Raw genomic sequence first — 16,956 nt, forward strand, 5'->3', positions numbered from 1 at the left:
GTGCCAATTATCTTATATAAATCCTTCATGTCAGGATATGTAGACAAAGCTGCACACTAGAGAATTTTACATGAGAAGCTAACACATGAAATTTATACCTTCTAAATGCCGCCTGTTCTTTTTCCCATTTGATAAAAAACTAATTAATGATGTTTGTCTCTTTCAGTGTGAGAACTACAGCTGTTCTTCCACATATATTGCCAAAGCTTGTCCATACACCTCTTTCGTATGTCCATCCTTCCCTAGTTCAACTTTTATTTTCATGATATTTGCCTGACTTCATGTCGACTAAATGTTAAATAAAATACCAATTTATAGTGCCTTCAATGCACATGCTCTTGGAGCCTTAGCAGAGGTTGCCGGCCCAGGTTTGAACGTCCACCTTGGCACTGTCCTTCCTGCTTTGCTCTCAGCAATGGGTGGTGATGATGAAGTAAGCTATTTATGAAGAATGTTTAAGTTGACAGTACTTTTTAAACCTTAAAATTCAATCATATTCTTTAAAGCCATCATCTTACACACACATTCTAGATTTTTTTTTTACATATATATATTTTTAAATTGATAAATCAGGAAGTTCAGAAATTGGCAAAAGAAGCTGCAGAAACGGTGACGCTGGTTATAGATGAAGATGGTACAGAATTTCTAATCTCTGAGCTGCTTAAAGGTGTCAGTGATAGTCAGGTACCTTTAATAAATGTTGAACATTTGTAGTGTCTTTTGTGCTACGTGTGTGTCTGTTTTCTTTGACATCGTTTGTTTAATTTTCTCTCAGGCTCCTATTAGAAGAAGTTCTGCTTATTTGTTAGGATACTTCTTCAAAAATAGCAAATTGTATTTGGCAGACGAAGCTCCAAACTTGATATCAACCCTGATTGTCTTGCTCAGTGACTCAGATTCAGCCACCGTTGTGGTATGTCTGGCATTTGTTTATTTACTTTCTTTGTCCATTTTTATGCTGTGAAATTATGTTATACTTTCCTTTTCGAAAAGGTCGCATGGGAAGCCTTATCGAGGGTTGTAAGTTCCATCCCAAAGGAGATACTTCCTTCATATATTAAACTTGTACGTGATGCTGTATCTACATCAAGAGACAAGGAGCGAAGGAAAAGAAAGGTGCTATTCTGACAATGAAATTCTATGTTCATTTTTGTATTCCAAACGCTTCACATTATTCGTCATTGCTTTTCTATTCTAACTGTTTCATTTAATGGGTTTCCAGGGAGGGGCTATACTGCTACCTGGGTTATGTCTTCCTAAAGCTCTTCAGCCTTTGCTTCCAATATTTCTCCAGGTATTTGTGTTCACTTTGCCATATGGTCTAATAGATTGGGCAGTAGTCATGGGTCAACGTGCTTTATCCTTGTTATAGCCATTAGACAACATCTTGGAGTTTCCCGTATTCCACATTCTCTTTTTCTATTCGTTAGACAGGGTCTGTCAAATCAATGATTCATTATCCCATTTGAGACATCTGAACGGGAAATATTGTGGACAGACATTTTAATTCATTGACATATTCTAGATACAGTGGTTCTCCATATTCTTGTCGAAGGCTTATCTTGTAAAACAGTAATATATATATGTTTAAGCCACAAATAATAACTTTGGTATCGAAGTTTTTTCTTTTTATTTATTTATTTATTATTATTATTATTATTATTTTTTTAATGCCGGAAATTCTTATAAGCAATTGTATTGCATGTCTAATGTATAGGGCTTAATTAGTGGGTCTGCTGAAACAAGAGAGCAGGCAGCTTTGGGCCTTGGTGAGCTGATTGAAGTGACTAGTGAAAAAGTGCTGAAGGAGTTTGTCATCCAAATAACTGGGTAAATTGCAATTTAAATTTGATAGACATCAATATTGACATGTTTAAGTTAAACATATTAAGGTTGAGATTACTTGTATTAGTCAGTTAATGGTTAAATTGATGTGTCGATTCATTTTCAAAATTTACATTGACTATTATTTTCAAATATTCCCTGGTGCTGTTAAGGTAAGGCATTTTGTAGAAATGAACCTTACTTTTTGATGGAATTATTACAGATTTTTATTTGTTCTTAGTACAAAAGTTATCTTGCTTAGTAACTTACTATTGATTTTGTTAATTAAGTAACTCGGTATTTTATTAGCGCTACTCTTTCCTGCTTCTTTTTCTTTTTCCTAAATGATCATTGATGTCAATTCAGTATTTTTTTTTAAATTCTTCTTCATCTCCTTTATTGGAAAAGGCATTTAGGAAAGTTCTTGCTATTACGATCTTTCTTATAATGCAATGTTATCTTGATCCCATTGAAACATCAGTTACAATTTTGATTATTGAGACTGAATGTCGTAGTTGAAGCAGGTACATGTTTTTTGCACCTAATAAGACTCCTTATTTTTGCAATTTGGTTTTGAAATATTCGTAGCTTTGATCAAACGATTCCTTTTTTATTTGGAATGAGATGGTTTCTGATGTTTACAAATTCTTCCACTGTCAGTTTTTCTTTTTGTTCCGGGTCAAGTGAATTCTGATTTTGACTATCATGTTTTCTTATATTCTCAGGCCTCTTATTCGAATTATAGGTGATCGCTTCCCATGGCAGGTGAAGAGTGCCATTCTATCTACTTTGAGCATTATAATAAGAAAAGGTGGAATGGCTTTAAAACCTTTTCTTCCTCAACTACAAACCACATTTATCAAGTGTCTGCAAGATAATACAAGGTTGGTGAGATTATTCTTGTGATCATCATTAATTATCATTAAGAGCCATTTGAATATGATGCATAGTCTCACTACTCATTCATGGACCTTGAAGAGTTGATAGCATATTTGTGTAAATAGATGTACAGCTATACAGCTTTCACCCTTACCTTTTCCATCTCCTTTCAATTGCTTTGACATTGGAGCTTACGGATTATTTTGGAAATGCATATTAGTAACTATTTGTGGGATGAATCCTTTCCTCATAAGTTGCTCGCTATATTTCTTGTACTTATAAGATGATCTGTGTTCAGGACTGTCCGATCCAGTGCTGCGCTTGCTCTTGGAAAGCTAAGTGCTCTTAGCACGAGGATTGATCCATTAGTTGGTGATCTGCTTTCCAGTTTACAGGTGACTTTTGTTATCTTCGTGTCTTTCTGATTGTGAATCTTGAAATTGGTCTTCCTTCCTAACTTTACTGTTCAGGCTTCTGATGGTGGTATCCGTGAGGCAACCTTGATTGCATTGAAAGGTGTCATGAAGCATGCTGGGAAGACTGTAAGTAGTGCAGTGAGAACTCGGGTCTATACTTTTTTGAAGGATTTGATTCATCATGAAGATGACCAAGTTCGCATGTCAGCTGCAAGTATTTTGGGTGTTATTTCTCAGGTATTGTGCAATTTCTATGAACTATATATATATATATATTTGGATGTTTTAGATACTATTATTATTATTATATTTTGAAAGTTAAATATGTGACAAGGGTTGGAGAGTTCGAATATTTAACTACTTGGTCAAGAAACGAATTGGGGGGTAGTGTTTAAAGTTCGAGAGACTTCCGACTCTCCTACCCTGCTACCTTAGATTTTTGCTTCCTGTACAATGTTATACCTATCTTCTATATATACATTGAAGTCTGGCTAGCCTGCATTAGCTTTTCCTTTAACTAACTTGAGTGCATGCCACACTCGTCATGAGTCATGTCTTTCTTCCCTTGCAATTACTGACTCGACTTTTCCGCTCATGATTTACACCTTTGAGTCTAGGGTATTAATCCTCGACTGGCTGTTAAAAAGACAAGACTGACCTTTATTACTTATGTTTAGTATCTTTGACAAATGAGTGCTATGTGCTTGATAACCATTGTTTTTGGTGTGCCTTTCATATTCTTGTTCCAGTACATAGAGGACAATGAACTGACCGACCTGCTCGAGGAACTTATATCCATGGCCTCTTCCAGCTGGCATTCTAGGCATGGGTCGGTGCTCACTATTTCATCCATGCTAAGGCACAAACCTTCTGCCGTTTGTCAGTCTGCTATGTTCTCATCTATTTTGGCTTGCCTTAAAACCGCATTGAAAGATGAGAAGGTACTTCTGTTCTATCATTGGTTGTGTTTGATTGTAGCTTATTGTTAGCTGACATTCTTCTGTTAACACAGTTCCCAATCCGTGAAACTTCTACTAAGGCATTAGGAAGGCTTCTGCTTAATCAAATTCAACAGAGCCCGACTACAAATGCTACAAATCTTGATATTCTTACATCCCTAGTATCAGCACTACAAGATGATTCTAGTGAAGTAAGAAGGAAGGCTTTATCTGCAATCAAAGCAGTAGCAAAAGTACGTGAATTTTTTTTGTTGCTTCCGCTCATGAAAAATGTTGTTATTTATTGTGAGTGATAGTGTCTAATACATTATTCATTTTACAAATGTGGTGGATTGCAGGAAAATCCTTCGTTTACCGTGACTCATGCTTCACTAATTGGTCCAGCACTCGCGGAGTGTTTGAAAGATGGAAGTACTCCTGTAAGGCTAGCTGCAGAAAGATGTGTTTTGCATTGCTTCCAGCTGACAAGGGGTATTTGTCTATATTGTGCTAAAATTTCCCTTTTTATGATTCAATACTTGTATCCTATTGATGGCCCATCAACCACTCCATCTGCAACTAATATACTGTTAACAAGAACTGAAACTGGAGTATTTGGCTTTTTCTTTTATGTTTTTAGGTAGTGAAAATGTTCAAGCTGCACAAAAATTTATCACAGGCCTTGAAGCCAGACGATTATCAAAGTTACCAGAGCAGAGGTATACTTATTCATAAATTTTAAATCTTTATATGTTTCAGAAAATGTTAAAGTCAACTGAAAAGTTCATGGGGGCCCTAAACTCTGATGCAGAAGCAATTAATCTATATATACATTGATTCTCATTTCCTTTTCCTTTTGGGCTTCCCTTCAAGGTTTTAAAACATGTCCGGTTGGTTGGGGAGAATGTGGGATCTCACAATCCACCCCCCTTCGAGGCTCAGCGTCCTTGCTGACACACCTCCCGGTGTATTGTTTTTCCTTTTTCTATCTATAGTAGTTCAGAACTCTTGTAACAGCCCAAGCTTTTAATTTTGAGCTTCCCTTCAAGGTTTTAAAATGTCTGCTTGCGAGAGGTTTCTACACCCTTATAAAGAATGTTTTGTTCTTCCCAATCGATGTGGGATCTCACCAATCCTCCTCCCTTCGGGGCTCAGCGTCCTCACTGGCACACCGCCCGGTAGATTTTTTTTTTTTTAGCTTTTTCTATCTGTAGTAGTTCAGAACTCTTGTAATAGCCCGAGCTTTTCCTTTTGGGCTTCCCTTTAAGGTTTTAAAATGTCTGCTCGTGAGAAGTTTCCACACCCTTATAAAGAATGTTTCGATCTCCTCTCCAACCGATGTGAGATTTCACAATCCACTCTCCTTCAGAGCTCAGTGTCCTCGCTGACACACCGCCTAGTAGATTGTTTTTAGCTTTTTCTATCTCTTTGGTTACTTGCTTTCCTTGGCTTCCTTCGAGTGTCTTTAGTCCGAGTTTAACTTTTGTTTCTCAAGATTGGAAGTCCTTGGCTGGTCTATATAACTAACGGGCTATTATTGTTTGCTTCTGTTTGTACAAATACAGTGACGATAGTGAAGATAGTGAAGCTGAAACTGCAAGTGGCTGATTTCTCGACCAACTTTTTTGTCCTACCATTAAACAGAATTGATTGATTGATGAGAATTTTAAAGAGACAGCAGATAGTATTTTATTTTATACGTAAAGGCCAACACCCATTTTTCTCGTCTGGGTGTGAAGTTCATGCTGTGTGATGTTATGAGCTCAAATACAAAGGGGGGTTCTGTTGTAATATGTATAAAATGAGGAACCAGAGTCTAGTTTTGTTATGAATTTTGATTTTTCATAATCCTTCAGTGAAATCACAAGTTTTTATTTCATAATCATTTATCAACTACCTGGATTAACCACCAAAGGTGCTAAACGAGACTTGGTACATGTTATTCTTGAAATTTAACACATCATTAAGATATTTTGCGAAATTTTGTAACGTATCAAGATATAAAATACTATATCGGTCAATTTCTTCTTTAAGACAAATAAAAAAAAAAAAAAGGTGTCGGGTCTTCTATTTCTATTTATTTAAGGCCTTTTTGGGGAAGTTCAAAGTAAGCAATATCATACTATTGTAGAGAGTCGTGTTCATCTAACATTTATGACTATTTCACTTCCTTCAAAGTATTTAGTAAGTGTCGATGCGTATGAAAATGATATCACTTGCGTATGAAAGTGGTGCATTTTTAGTAAGGGATACAGATTACAAAAATGGTAGTATGGTGCATTGTGTGTACAAAAGTGGTGCTAGTATGGTGCATTGTGTGTGTACGCATATAGAACCGTCTATTGCATAAGCTCAAAATCATGGTTTCAGGTCCCACTAGCAATGAATAACATGTTTTATGTTGTATGTGATTCTATTTCTCGGCTCAACAGTGATGTCGCTTACAAAATATTTATAATACCTTTTAGAAAATTTATAGCACGCCATGTCAAATCATGTTTTTAAAATGTAATCGATAAATAAAAAAGAAACATGACCATCAAGGTTTTTAGCGGAGGATTTTTCATTTTTGCATTAGTTTTTATTTTTTTATTTTTATTTGGTAAATGAGTAATTGATTCTATACCTTAACACAAAATATTCATAGGATTTTGATTAAGTAAATATTCATAGGATTTATTTATTTATTTATTATTTTATTATTATTATTTAGTGTCCTTTCATAAATTTTATTTAAAATTTTAAAAAACAAATAATGGTTTGGCCATTTATCACGTAACCATGTTTCATAACGTTCATGCCACTACTCTTTTTTTTAATTGTTTAATTTATTCGTTTTGGTTTAATATTTTTCAACTTTTTAAAATTCAAACTAAGAACTAAAATTAATTTTTTTTTTTTTTTTATAAAAAAAAGTCGAATTTTTTAATGGTCGAACTAAAGTTCTTATCCTTTTCTACACACCCATAGTATAGATCATACCACTTTGGACAAAAATATATTCCATTGTATTGAAATTTTATCAGGCATTTTTTTATCTTTTATTAAAACGCTATCTCGACCTTCTGTACACGTCTAATCAAGGGCATTATTTGTCTTACATTGACTTTCTGTACATGTATTGAATGTCACAATTCTGCGGTAGTGGGACAATAATTGTGCGGCACTTGTTCTAACCTAGTGAACAAGTAAGTCGTGTGTAATTCAGACTTTGTGGACTATGTTGAAAACAATTTTAAAGACCATGGACAACACGTCCTGGACAAGCATGACCGGGACATCCGACATGTAATCACAAGCAACACGCCTTGGAGAAGCATGATCATGACACTGATCAAGGTCGTTACTTGTCTTGAATTGAAATTCTACCCTGACTTTTTGCTCATGTATTGCTCAGGGTCATTACTTATCTTGCATTGAAATTCTACTTTAACTTGCTACATTAGGGTCGTTACTTGTCTTGCATTGAAATTCTATTATGACGTTTTGCATACATACCGATCAGGGTCATATTTGTCTTACATTAAAATTTTACCATCGTTTTCTGTACGCGTACTAATCAGGGTCGTTACTTGTCTTGAATTGAAATTCTACCTTGATTTTTTGCGGACGTACCGATCATTGTCGTTACTTGTCTTGCATTGAAATTCTACTCTAACTTTCTACAACTATACCGATCAAGGTCATTACTGGTCTTGCATTGAAACTCTTATCTTGAGACTTTCGTACAAGTACCCATCAGAGTCGTTACTTGTCTTGTATTGAAATTCTACCCTAACTTTTTTGCACACATATCAATCAAGATTGTTACTTGTCATGCATTGAAATTTACCCTAATGTTTGTATATGTACCGATCTAAGTCGTAACTTATCTTGCATTGAAATTATACCTACATCTTTTTAACCGTAAAAATATGTAAAACAACAAAATAAAATAAATTATTTTCCATAGGTCTAAAAATATATGTCAAGTAAATATCAAGATTTTATTTTATTTTATTTTTGTTACTATTTTCAAATTGTTTTATTTTTTTCCTCTATGATTGTTGCAAATATTAAATTCATAATGTTTAAATCAAAGATTATATATATATTTTCATATTTGATTCTCAAACCATATATTTAAATATATAATAGATGCAAGTGAATATCCCCTTTGACATATTTAATGTGATAAATATATTATATAGTTTGTGTCACACTCTGATGATGCATTAATAATATTTTTCAGTTTAATAATAATAGAGATTACAAATTAAAAAAATAATAATTTCAATATTACAGCTATGATTACGCAGCTTAATGTTCATTTAATCCTCGATTAGCGTTTTTAATTTGACTTTATTTAATATTTTTTTGGAAATATAAAATTAAGTAGATGACGTAGCAAGTGACGCATTAGCTTCCCTTTCCACCTTTCTAATTTCTTAAAAATCCAACAACTCCATTCAACTCGTAAAAATATTATTTAGGTTTGGTTTGATAACGTTTATGATAAATATTGTCCGTTTATCTGCTTTTACCCGTTACGTATCGTCGTCATACTCTATATACGGAATGTTTCGTTCCCCTCTCTAATTGATGTGTGACTTCACAATCTGCCTCTTAGGGCCTAACGTTCTTGCTGATACGTCACTCGATCTTTGACCCAGCGTCCTTGCTGGTACACCGTCTGGGCATTCGGTCTTGGGCCGCAGTGTCCTTGTTAACACACCACTCGGGCACCTGGTCTTGAGCCCCAGCATTCTCGTTGACACACCACTCGATTTTGGGTCCCAATGTCCTTGTTGGCGCACCACCTAGTATTTGCCTCCAATACCATTTGTAACAGCCCAAATCCGCCGCTAGAAGATATTGTCCGCTTTGACCCGTTAGGTATCGACTTGATTTTGGGCCCCAACGTCCTCGTTGGCACACCACCCAGTATTTGGCTCTCATACCATTTGTAGTATCTAGCTCTAATACCATTTGTAACAGCCTAAACCCACCGCTAGTAAATATTGTCTGCTTTGACCCATTAGGTATCGATTTGATTTTGGGCCCCAACGTCCTCGTTGGCGCACCACCCAGTATCTGGCTCCGATACCATTTGTAACAGCCCAAATCCACCGCTAGAAGATATTATCCGCTTTGACCCATTAGGTGTCGACTTGATTTTGGGCCCCAACGTCTTCGTTGGCACACCACCCAGTATTTTGCTCTGATACCATTTGTAGTATCTGGCTTTCATACTATTTGTAACCGCCCAAACCCACCGCTAGAAGATATTGTCCGCTTTGACCTATTAGATGTCGACTTGATTTTAGGCCCCAACGTCCTCGTTGGCACACCACCCAGTATTTGGCTCTGATAGCATTTATAATAACCCAAACCTACCGCTAAAAAATATTGTTCACTTTTACCTATTAGGTATCGACTTGATTTTGGCCCCAACGTCCTTGTTGGCACACTACCTAGTATCTGGCTCCGATACCATTTGTAACAGCACAAACCCACCGCTATAAGATATTGTCCGCTTTGATCCGTTAAGTATCGTAAAACGCGTCTACTGAGGAAATTAAGGTTTCTACATCTCTTATAAGTAATGTTTTGTTCATCTCTCCAACCGATACAAGACATTACAAAACCCAAAACCAAAACGCGTATAAAATTTATTTCTAGGTTCTTTTATTTTTATTTAAAATATAATTGAGTGGATATATAATATTAAAAATTATATACAATATGCATTAAAACAAATAATGTGAACTTAATTTCCAAAATAAACAAAATTGAAAACAACACTTATAATTTCTTATTAATCAATAACATCTGAAATATTAAATTTCCGTCAACCTTTCGACATTTTCATGGTAATAATACATGAATTAATGATTCTATTATATTTTTAAAAAATTTAAAAATATATATTATTAATGTGGACATAATTGTTCATAAAAAACAATGTCAACATAATATTTTATAATATATATATATATATATATACTCATTTAAAAAGTGAAATATTTATTTATTAATTAATTTGATTTTTTAATAAAAAACAACAAATATAATGTAAAAACATTACTTGCCTAAGTTGTGTGATGTCCATTGGGAGGAGAACAAAACACCAAGGATGTGGAAACCTTCCCTAGCAGATGCGTTTTAAAGCCTTGAGAGGAAGCTCGAAAGGGAAAGCCTAAAGAGAACAATATCTGCTAACGATGGGCCTAGGTCGTTACAAATGGTATCAGAGCCAAATACCAGACGATGTGTCAGCCTTCTTGCCCTTCCTCGAAGGGGGATAGACACGAGGTGATGAGCCAGTAAGGACATTGGTCCCAAAGGGGGGTGGATTTGGTAGCAGTCCCACATCGATTGGAGAAAGGAACGAGTGCCAACAAGGACGCTGGCCCCCAAGAGGGGTGGATTGTGATGTCCCACGTTGGTTGGGGAGGAGAACAATGTGGAAACCTTCCCTTGACGGAAAGCGCAAAGAAGACAATATCGGCTAGGGTGGGCCCACAAATTGCAAGTTAAATATCAAGATTTAATTTTTAATTTTCATCTCACCCTTTTTGTTAAAAAATAAAAATAAAAATAAAATTCAACGACTAAGGTCGATGATTGTCACGTATAACTAATACCTGACCCATTTCACTATAAATTATATTTCTGAAATCATTTTCACAACATTTAAATTAGTTAATTAAATGCAATAATCAGTATCGATTCTTGACATTTTTGTGTACGTCACTATTACCAAATTGACATATTTAAAAAATTTAATAAATTTAATGAAAATAATAAAAATATTTAATATAGATTATGATTGTCAAAATCATTTTCTTGCTTACATTAAATAAATAGAATAAATAATAAAACTTATAATGCAAGTAGCTTAAGCCTTTATTGAGGAGCCACCTTGTTTTTATGACTTTTGGGATTATGTAAATATTATAATTTTCAAATATTTTAATGGTGAGGGCTTTAGTTGTTGGGTGCATTTGAGACATTTGAAAATTATAGACTCGATGATTTGAAAATCATAATCACGTTATTTACTTCTTTTGACCTACTTATAATCACGTGTTTAGTAGGGTTTATCCTCGTTGGGAAAATTTTCAGAAGGTCACCCAACATATGATTGTTACGGTCAGTTTTGAAGTTCTTATGATTGAACCACTGGAAAGGAAGACACATTTTATTGATCGTAATCTTATATACTAAATATCGTTCTCATTGGATTGTTGTGATACCCGAGTATGTGATGTCCCACATTGGTTGGGGAGGAGAACAAAACACCCTTTATAAGGGAGTGGAAACCTTCCCCTAGCAGATGCGGTTTTAAAGCCTTGAGGGGAAGTCTGAAAGGGAAAGCCCAAAGAGGACAATATCTGCTAGCGATGGATCTAGGGCGTTACAAATGGTATTAGAGCTAGACACTGGAAGATGTGTCAGCCTTCTCGCTATTCCTCGAAGGGGGGTAGACACGAGGCGATGTGTCAGGAAGGACGCTGAACTCAAAAGAGGGTGGATTTGGGGGCAGTCCCACATCGATTTGTGAAAGGAACGAGTGCTAGCGAGGACATTGAGCCCCGAAGGGCGGGGTGGATTGTGATGTCCCATATTGATTAGGGAGGAGAACAAAACACCCTTTATAAGGGAGGGGAAGCACGAAAGAAAAAGTCCAAAGAGGACAATATCTGCCAGCGGTGGAGGATCTGGGCCGTTACAGAGAGTAAATGAGGGGTACATAAGTGAACCGAAACTACATCCGAATTAGAGTGATCCTAAGAAGAGAATAATTAAAAATGACTTAAAAGAATTAAAAGTAACATGATCATGCCGTAGGAGAATGTCGGGACCATCAAACGCTGAATCTGAATTTCGAGCAACAATAATAAGCCTATGTTTTAACCGTAGCTAGTAAAATCTTGATATGTCTAGCTAGTTAAACTATGGTCCGATTATTTTAATTAATAATTTAATATTTTAAGGGTCAACCATATTATATTAATGATTTTAAATATTTTAAATGTAATGTAAGAATCTTATAATTTAATATTTTTTTCAATACTCCTCTCAATAGCGGTTTTGGTAATATTAATATAAAAATGATAAATAGTTTTGTTTAATTAATATTATAATATTTTCATGGTGACGTAGGAATACGTAATCAATCATTAAATATTTTTAGTTGACATAACAAAATTAACTTAAAAATAAAATTTATAATTTATTTCTCTCACAACCTCTCCCTCTTCCTATAATACGTCATTTTTTGTTTTTTTTTTCATAATCTAACTCGCTACAAATAGTATCAGAACCAGATACCGAGTAGTGTGTCAGCGAAGAAACTGGACCTCCAAGGGAGGTGAATTGAGTAATCCCACATCGGTTGGAGAGGGAAATGAAAAATTTCGAGTGTGGAAACCTCTCCCTAGTAGACGCGTTAGAAAATGGTGAGCTGACAGCGATACGTAACAGGTCAAAGCGGATAATATTTGTATCAGAACCAGCACCGAGTGGTGTGCTAGTTAGGACGTTGACCCCCAAAGGAGGATTGTGAGATTTTACATCCCTTACAAGAGTGTGGGGAAACCTCTCCCTAGTAGACGTATTTCAAAACTATGAGGCAGATGACGATATGTAACGGGCAAAAACGGACAATATCTATTAGCCGTGAGCTCCGCTTTGACCCATTACAAATGGTCAACCTTCTAAATTTTTATTTCCACCATTTTATTTTATTTATTTATTTATTTTCCCTTACTTTAACATATCACTCTATCTTTTTAACATAAAAATAAATAAATAAGAATAATTATCAAAGTATTTTATTTTAAAAAATAGAGAAAATAAACAATTTTCAATGTTTTTTTTTTCCTAAAAAAATAGAAAATAAAAAAAAAAGAGTAATGTTGAGACAAGGGCAATTTAAAATATTTTTTAAAAAATATAAATTTCATATTTTTAAAAATTTACATAATTTTTTTTTCTTTTAAGTTTAAAATTGTGCAATGTTTTAATTATTAGAATAATTATAATTATGGTGAAAATTCGGTTGTCTTTATATATCTTTAATTTGTGTCCTCAAATTTATTATTATTATTATTATTATTATTATTATTATTATTATTATTATGTTGTTATCAATTTTTCATATTAAATTCAACAAAAATTTTAAGTCACATGTTTTTAATCACAATGCTACATTTCATATGTTGCTTTCATGGATGTGTCAACAAAAACCTTCACTAAAGTATTTTTAGTTGATACCCATGACACTCCGTGTTTATGATCCGACATCTAATGACCTCAACATTTTTCAATATTGCCTACGTCATGACTACGTCTTCTACTTGTCTCGAATTACTTCTAAGAGTGAAGAGCATCCGTATAATGCAACACGAGTCATTGTAAAATATTTTGTCTTTACTCACATGTTTTTCTTAAAAAAAAAAAACTTCTAGAAGGTCAGACAACATAGGAATACTCTAAGTGAAACACGCCTGATTTTGGAGTTCTTATGATTAAAGCCACCGAAAAATGGTCTGTTATGTTGGAATAAAACTATAAATTCTTTTAAACATTTATTAATCATTATATCTTCAACATTACTCTTAGTCGGATCTTATCTTGGTTTATTTATGTACTCATCCTATGCTTAGATCATCACAAAATAAAAAATGTAGTCATAAAAATTTATGTTCATAGTGTTAGTATAAGATTTAGTGTGAGATCCCATATCGATTAGAGAGGGGATCGAACATTCTATATAATGGTGTGGAAGTCTCTCCCTAATAGACGTATTTTAAAATCGTAAGGTTAACGATGATATGTAACGGGCCAAAGTAGATAATATCTGCTAATTGTGGATTTAAGCAGTTACAAATGATATCAAATCCAGTGCCAATTAGAATGCTAGCCCCAAGAGAGGTGGATTGTGAGGTCACACATCATTTGGAGAGGGAAACAAAACATTTCTTAATAACAATGTGGAAATTTCTCCCTAGCAGACACATTTTAAAACTGTGAGGCTGACAACAATATTTAACGAGCCAAAGCGGACAATATCTGCTCGGTGGGTTTGGGCGGTTATATTTATGAACCCATATGATAAAGTCAATTAAATGGTATCAAAGTCAGACACTAGACGGTGTGCCAGTCAGAATGTTGGGCCCCAAAGAGGTGGATTGTGAGATCCACATTAATTGGAGAGGGAAATTAAACAATTTTCCCACTTGTCACAATCGCACTTTTGATGGCAGCGGACTTGCGATTGTGGGACACTCACTTTCCAACAACAAGTGAGCTAAGCCAATTCGTTCTTGCGTCGCCTACGGCCAAGCGACGTATGCTCAAGCCTCTGACCTCGATTTTAAGAGAAGGTTTTTAGAAAGCGAGAGTAGAGAGAGATTTTCGAAAGAGAGATTTTTTAAAGAAACGTTATATAAGCAAGCAAGAGAGAAATAACAACGGCTCACAGTATATAACCTTGGGTAGGGGGAAAGGGTGTGGAAACCTATCTCAAGAGGCGTTTTAAAACTATATATATATATATATATATATATATATATATATATATATATAGATAGATGCAATTGTGGGTGAGTGTCCATTTTAAGTGATCCAAATTGTTGGCAAGATTCCTTCTAGAAGACCTAATAGAGGGCAGATCCGTCCGAATTAATTTGAATGGTCCTTAAGTCTTCTAACTTAACTCTCCACTTTAAGTGATCTAAATTGTCTCCATAGTGATCCATCTTGTTCCTTATGTACCTTGTTTTTTCTCTTTTAGTAAGCATTATCGGCTTTATCACACGACGTTTTCGATCTCGGCCGGTCTCGAACATGTGAGCCTCAGCTTAACTTCCCATATTTTAAATTGTCAGGTTTGGGCTCGACCACTTTGACTCTGGTGAGAGTAAACTCTTGAGTTACATTTCCATGTAGATGATGAGCATGAAACGTTAGTAACGACTCTAAGTATGTAGAAATTTAGGGACGTTACATTCTCCGAGAAAATTAAATCGTTTATATATCTCACAATTACCGTTTTCATCGATTCTATATAGGGTTAGGATGGATAAGGACTAAATCAGGGTTGCTTCCTATTCCAACATATTTTAGTCGGTTTTAGCGTTTCATCGATTCGTTTTGATACGAGCGGAAATTTGACGAAGTCAAGGGCAAAAATAGGGATGAAGAATATAATTTTTATCCATGATCCCGTTTAGCTAATAGGAAAAAATCTCTCTGTCATCCGTCTATTCGAGACGGGTTCTTGCAGTTGAAATGAACATTTCTATAATAATGATTAAAAAAATAAAAAAGTTATCGAACTTACCATTAACACGAGTATTACGAGACCATTGCACCCTACGTCCACTCATTTAATAATTCATCATGATTTCAAGAAATTCCAAAGATTCTTTCCACTTGGTTGCTATTTTGTTACTCATTTGCACAACTTTGGTCCAATAATTAAACCTATGCGTTGTATGCTTCCCAACTCTCCTTCCTAGGACCACACAATAATTTTATTTTTTAAAATTATTTTTATAAATTAAAAATATATATGATGACGTTTTTATAATTATTATTTTTTTATTATATGGTCAATATTATAGAATTTATAGTTTAATTAATGCTTGGATTCTAAATTATATATGATTATTTTTTCTAATATCTTCTTACAATAATATTACTTCAAAGATTATTATATTTTTGTCTTCAAAATTTCAAAGATTCTATTTATTTAGTTTATTAATTTCGTAAAATAATTATTTGACCGACATTAAACTTTGCTTTAAAATATTTTTTACTGTGAGATCCCATATTAGTTGGAGAAGATAATGAAACATTCCTTATAACGGTATAGAAATTGCTAGTGAGGGAAAAGTCTAAAAGGGAAAGCTTAAAGAAAATAATATCTGCTAGTGGTGAGCTTGGACGGCTACAAATGGTATCAGAACTAGACGTCGGGCAGTGTGTCAGTGAGGACGCTGGCCTCCTAGCCCCCAAGAGGGGTGGGTTGTGAGATCCAACATGGGTTAGAGAGGGGAACAAAATATTCTATATAAGAGGGTGGAAATCGAGACTGGGCTGTTACAAATGGTATCTAGAGCTAGACACCGAGCAATGTGTTAGTTAGGATGCTAGACCTTCAAATGGGTGGATTGTGAGATTCCAAATTGTGGGATGGGGAAACAAAACATTCTTTGTAAAGGTGTAAAAACCTCTTCCTACTCGTTTTAAAAGTTTTAAAACCTTGAGGAGTACGAAACACTCTTTATAACGGTGTGGATGTATTCCTTACTTATATAAACCCATGATCCTTCTCTAAATTAGCCAATGTGGAACTCCCTTCCAACAATTCTCAACGATCTTCAACTCGGACAAAGTATACCATAGAGCCTCTCTCGAGGCCTATAGAGCCCTCGAACAGTCTTCCCTTAATCGAGGCTCGACTCATTCTCTAGAGTGTTCGACCAAAGTCACCCTTTATTCGACACTTGAGTCTCTTTCAAACGAGATGGATAAATAAATGGATAAATGGTTAATCTTACGGAGATGGTGACGTGGAAGGCTTCTCCATCTCCACCCGCTCTATGGACATCTTCCCCATCTATGCCCTTTGTCCATCTCTAATCAAGATAAACATACAATTTCAAAAACAAGGCCGAAGAGATCAATTAAAAAAAAAAAAAATTACGAGAACAAAATAATTAACACGATTTTACAAGTTCGAGAATTATTAACAGCGGTTTGAAACATAGAACTAAATAAACACCGATAAAATGTAATTAAAAAAATAAAAAAGAAATAAATCAATATTTTAAAAAAAAATTAAAATCAAAGTCATCCATGTGAGAGAGATTGACTTTCCTCTATAAATCTCCACCAAACACTCT

The 16,956-nt window shown here is 34.7% G+C and overlaps 1 protein-coding gene across 1 annotated transcript in view; it reads left to right on the forward strand.

The window, feature by feature from the left end:
• The window catches only part of LOC111444291 (protein ILITYHIA), a 40,993-nt gene extending 35,054 nt beyond the window's left edge, over positions 1–5,939 (forward strand). Inside the window, exons 46-60 of the mRNA XM_023082332.1 lie at positions 167–226; positions 319–433; positions 574–684; positions 776–913; positions 994–1,116; positions 1,223–1,294; positions 1,718–1,830; positions 2,550–2,708; positions 3,002–3,098; positions 3,174–3,356; positions 3,869–4,060; positions 4,132–4,311; positions 4,417–4,549; positions 4,698–4,776; positions 5,623–5,939. Coding sequence (XP_022938100.1) covers positions 167–226; positions 319–433; positions 574–684; positions 776–913; positions 994–1,116; positions 1,223–1,294; positions 1,718–1,830; positions 2,550–2,708; positions 3,002–3,098; positions 3,174–3,356; positions 3,869–4,060; positions 4,132–4,311; positions 4,417–4,549; positions 4,698–4,776; positions 5,623–5,665 — 1,798 coding nt within the window. The 3' untranslated portion in view covers positions 5,666–5,939. The remainder of the gene's footprint in view (positions 1–166; positions 227–318; positions 434–573; positions 685–775; positions 914–993; positions 1,117–1,222; positions 1,295–1,717; positions 1,831–2,549; positions 2,709–3,001; positions 3,099–3,173; positions 3,357–3,868; positions 4,061–4,131; positions 4,312–4,416; positions 4,550–4,697; positions 4,777–5,622) is intronic.
• The last annotated feature ends 11,017 nt before the right edge of the window (positions 5,940–16,956 follow it).

The sequence above is a fragment of the Cucurbita moschata genome, unplaced genomic scaffold, assembly GCF_002738365.1.
Source record: "Cucurbita moschata cultivar Rifu unplaced genomic scaffold, Cmos_1.0 Cmo_Scf00006, whole genome shotgun sequence".
NCBI lineage: Eukaryota > Viridiplantae > Streptophyta > Magnoliopsida > Cucurbitales > Cucurbitaceae > Cucurbita > Cucurbita moschata.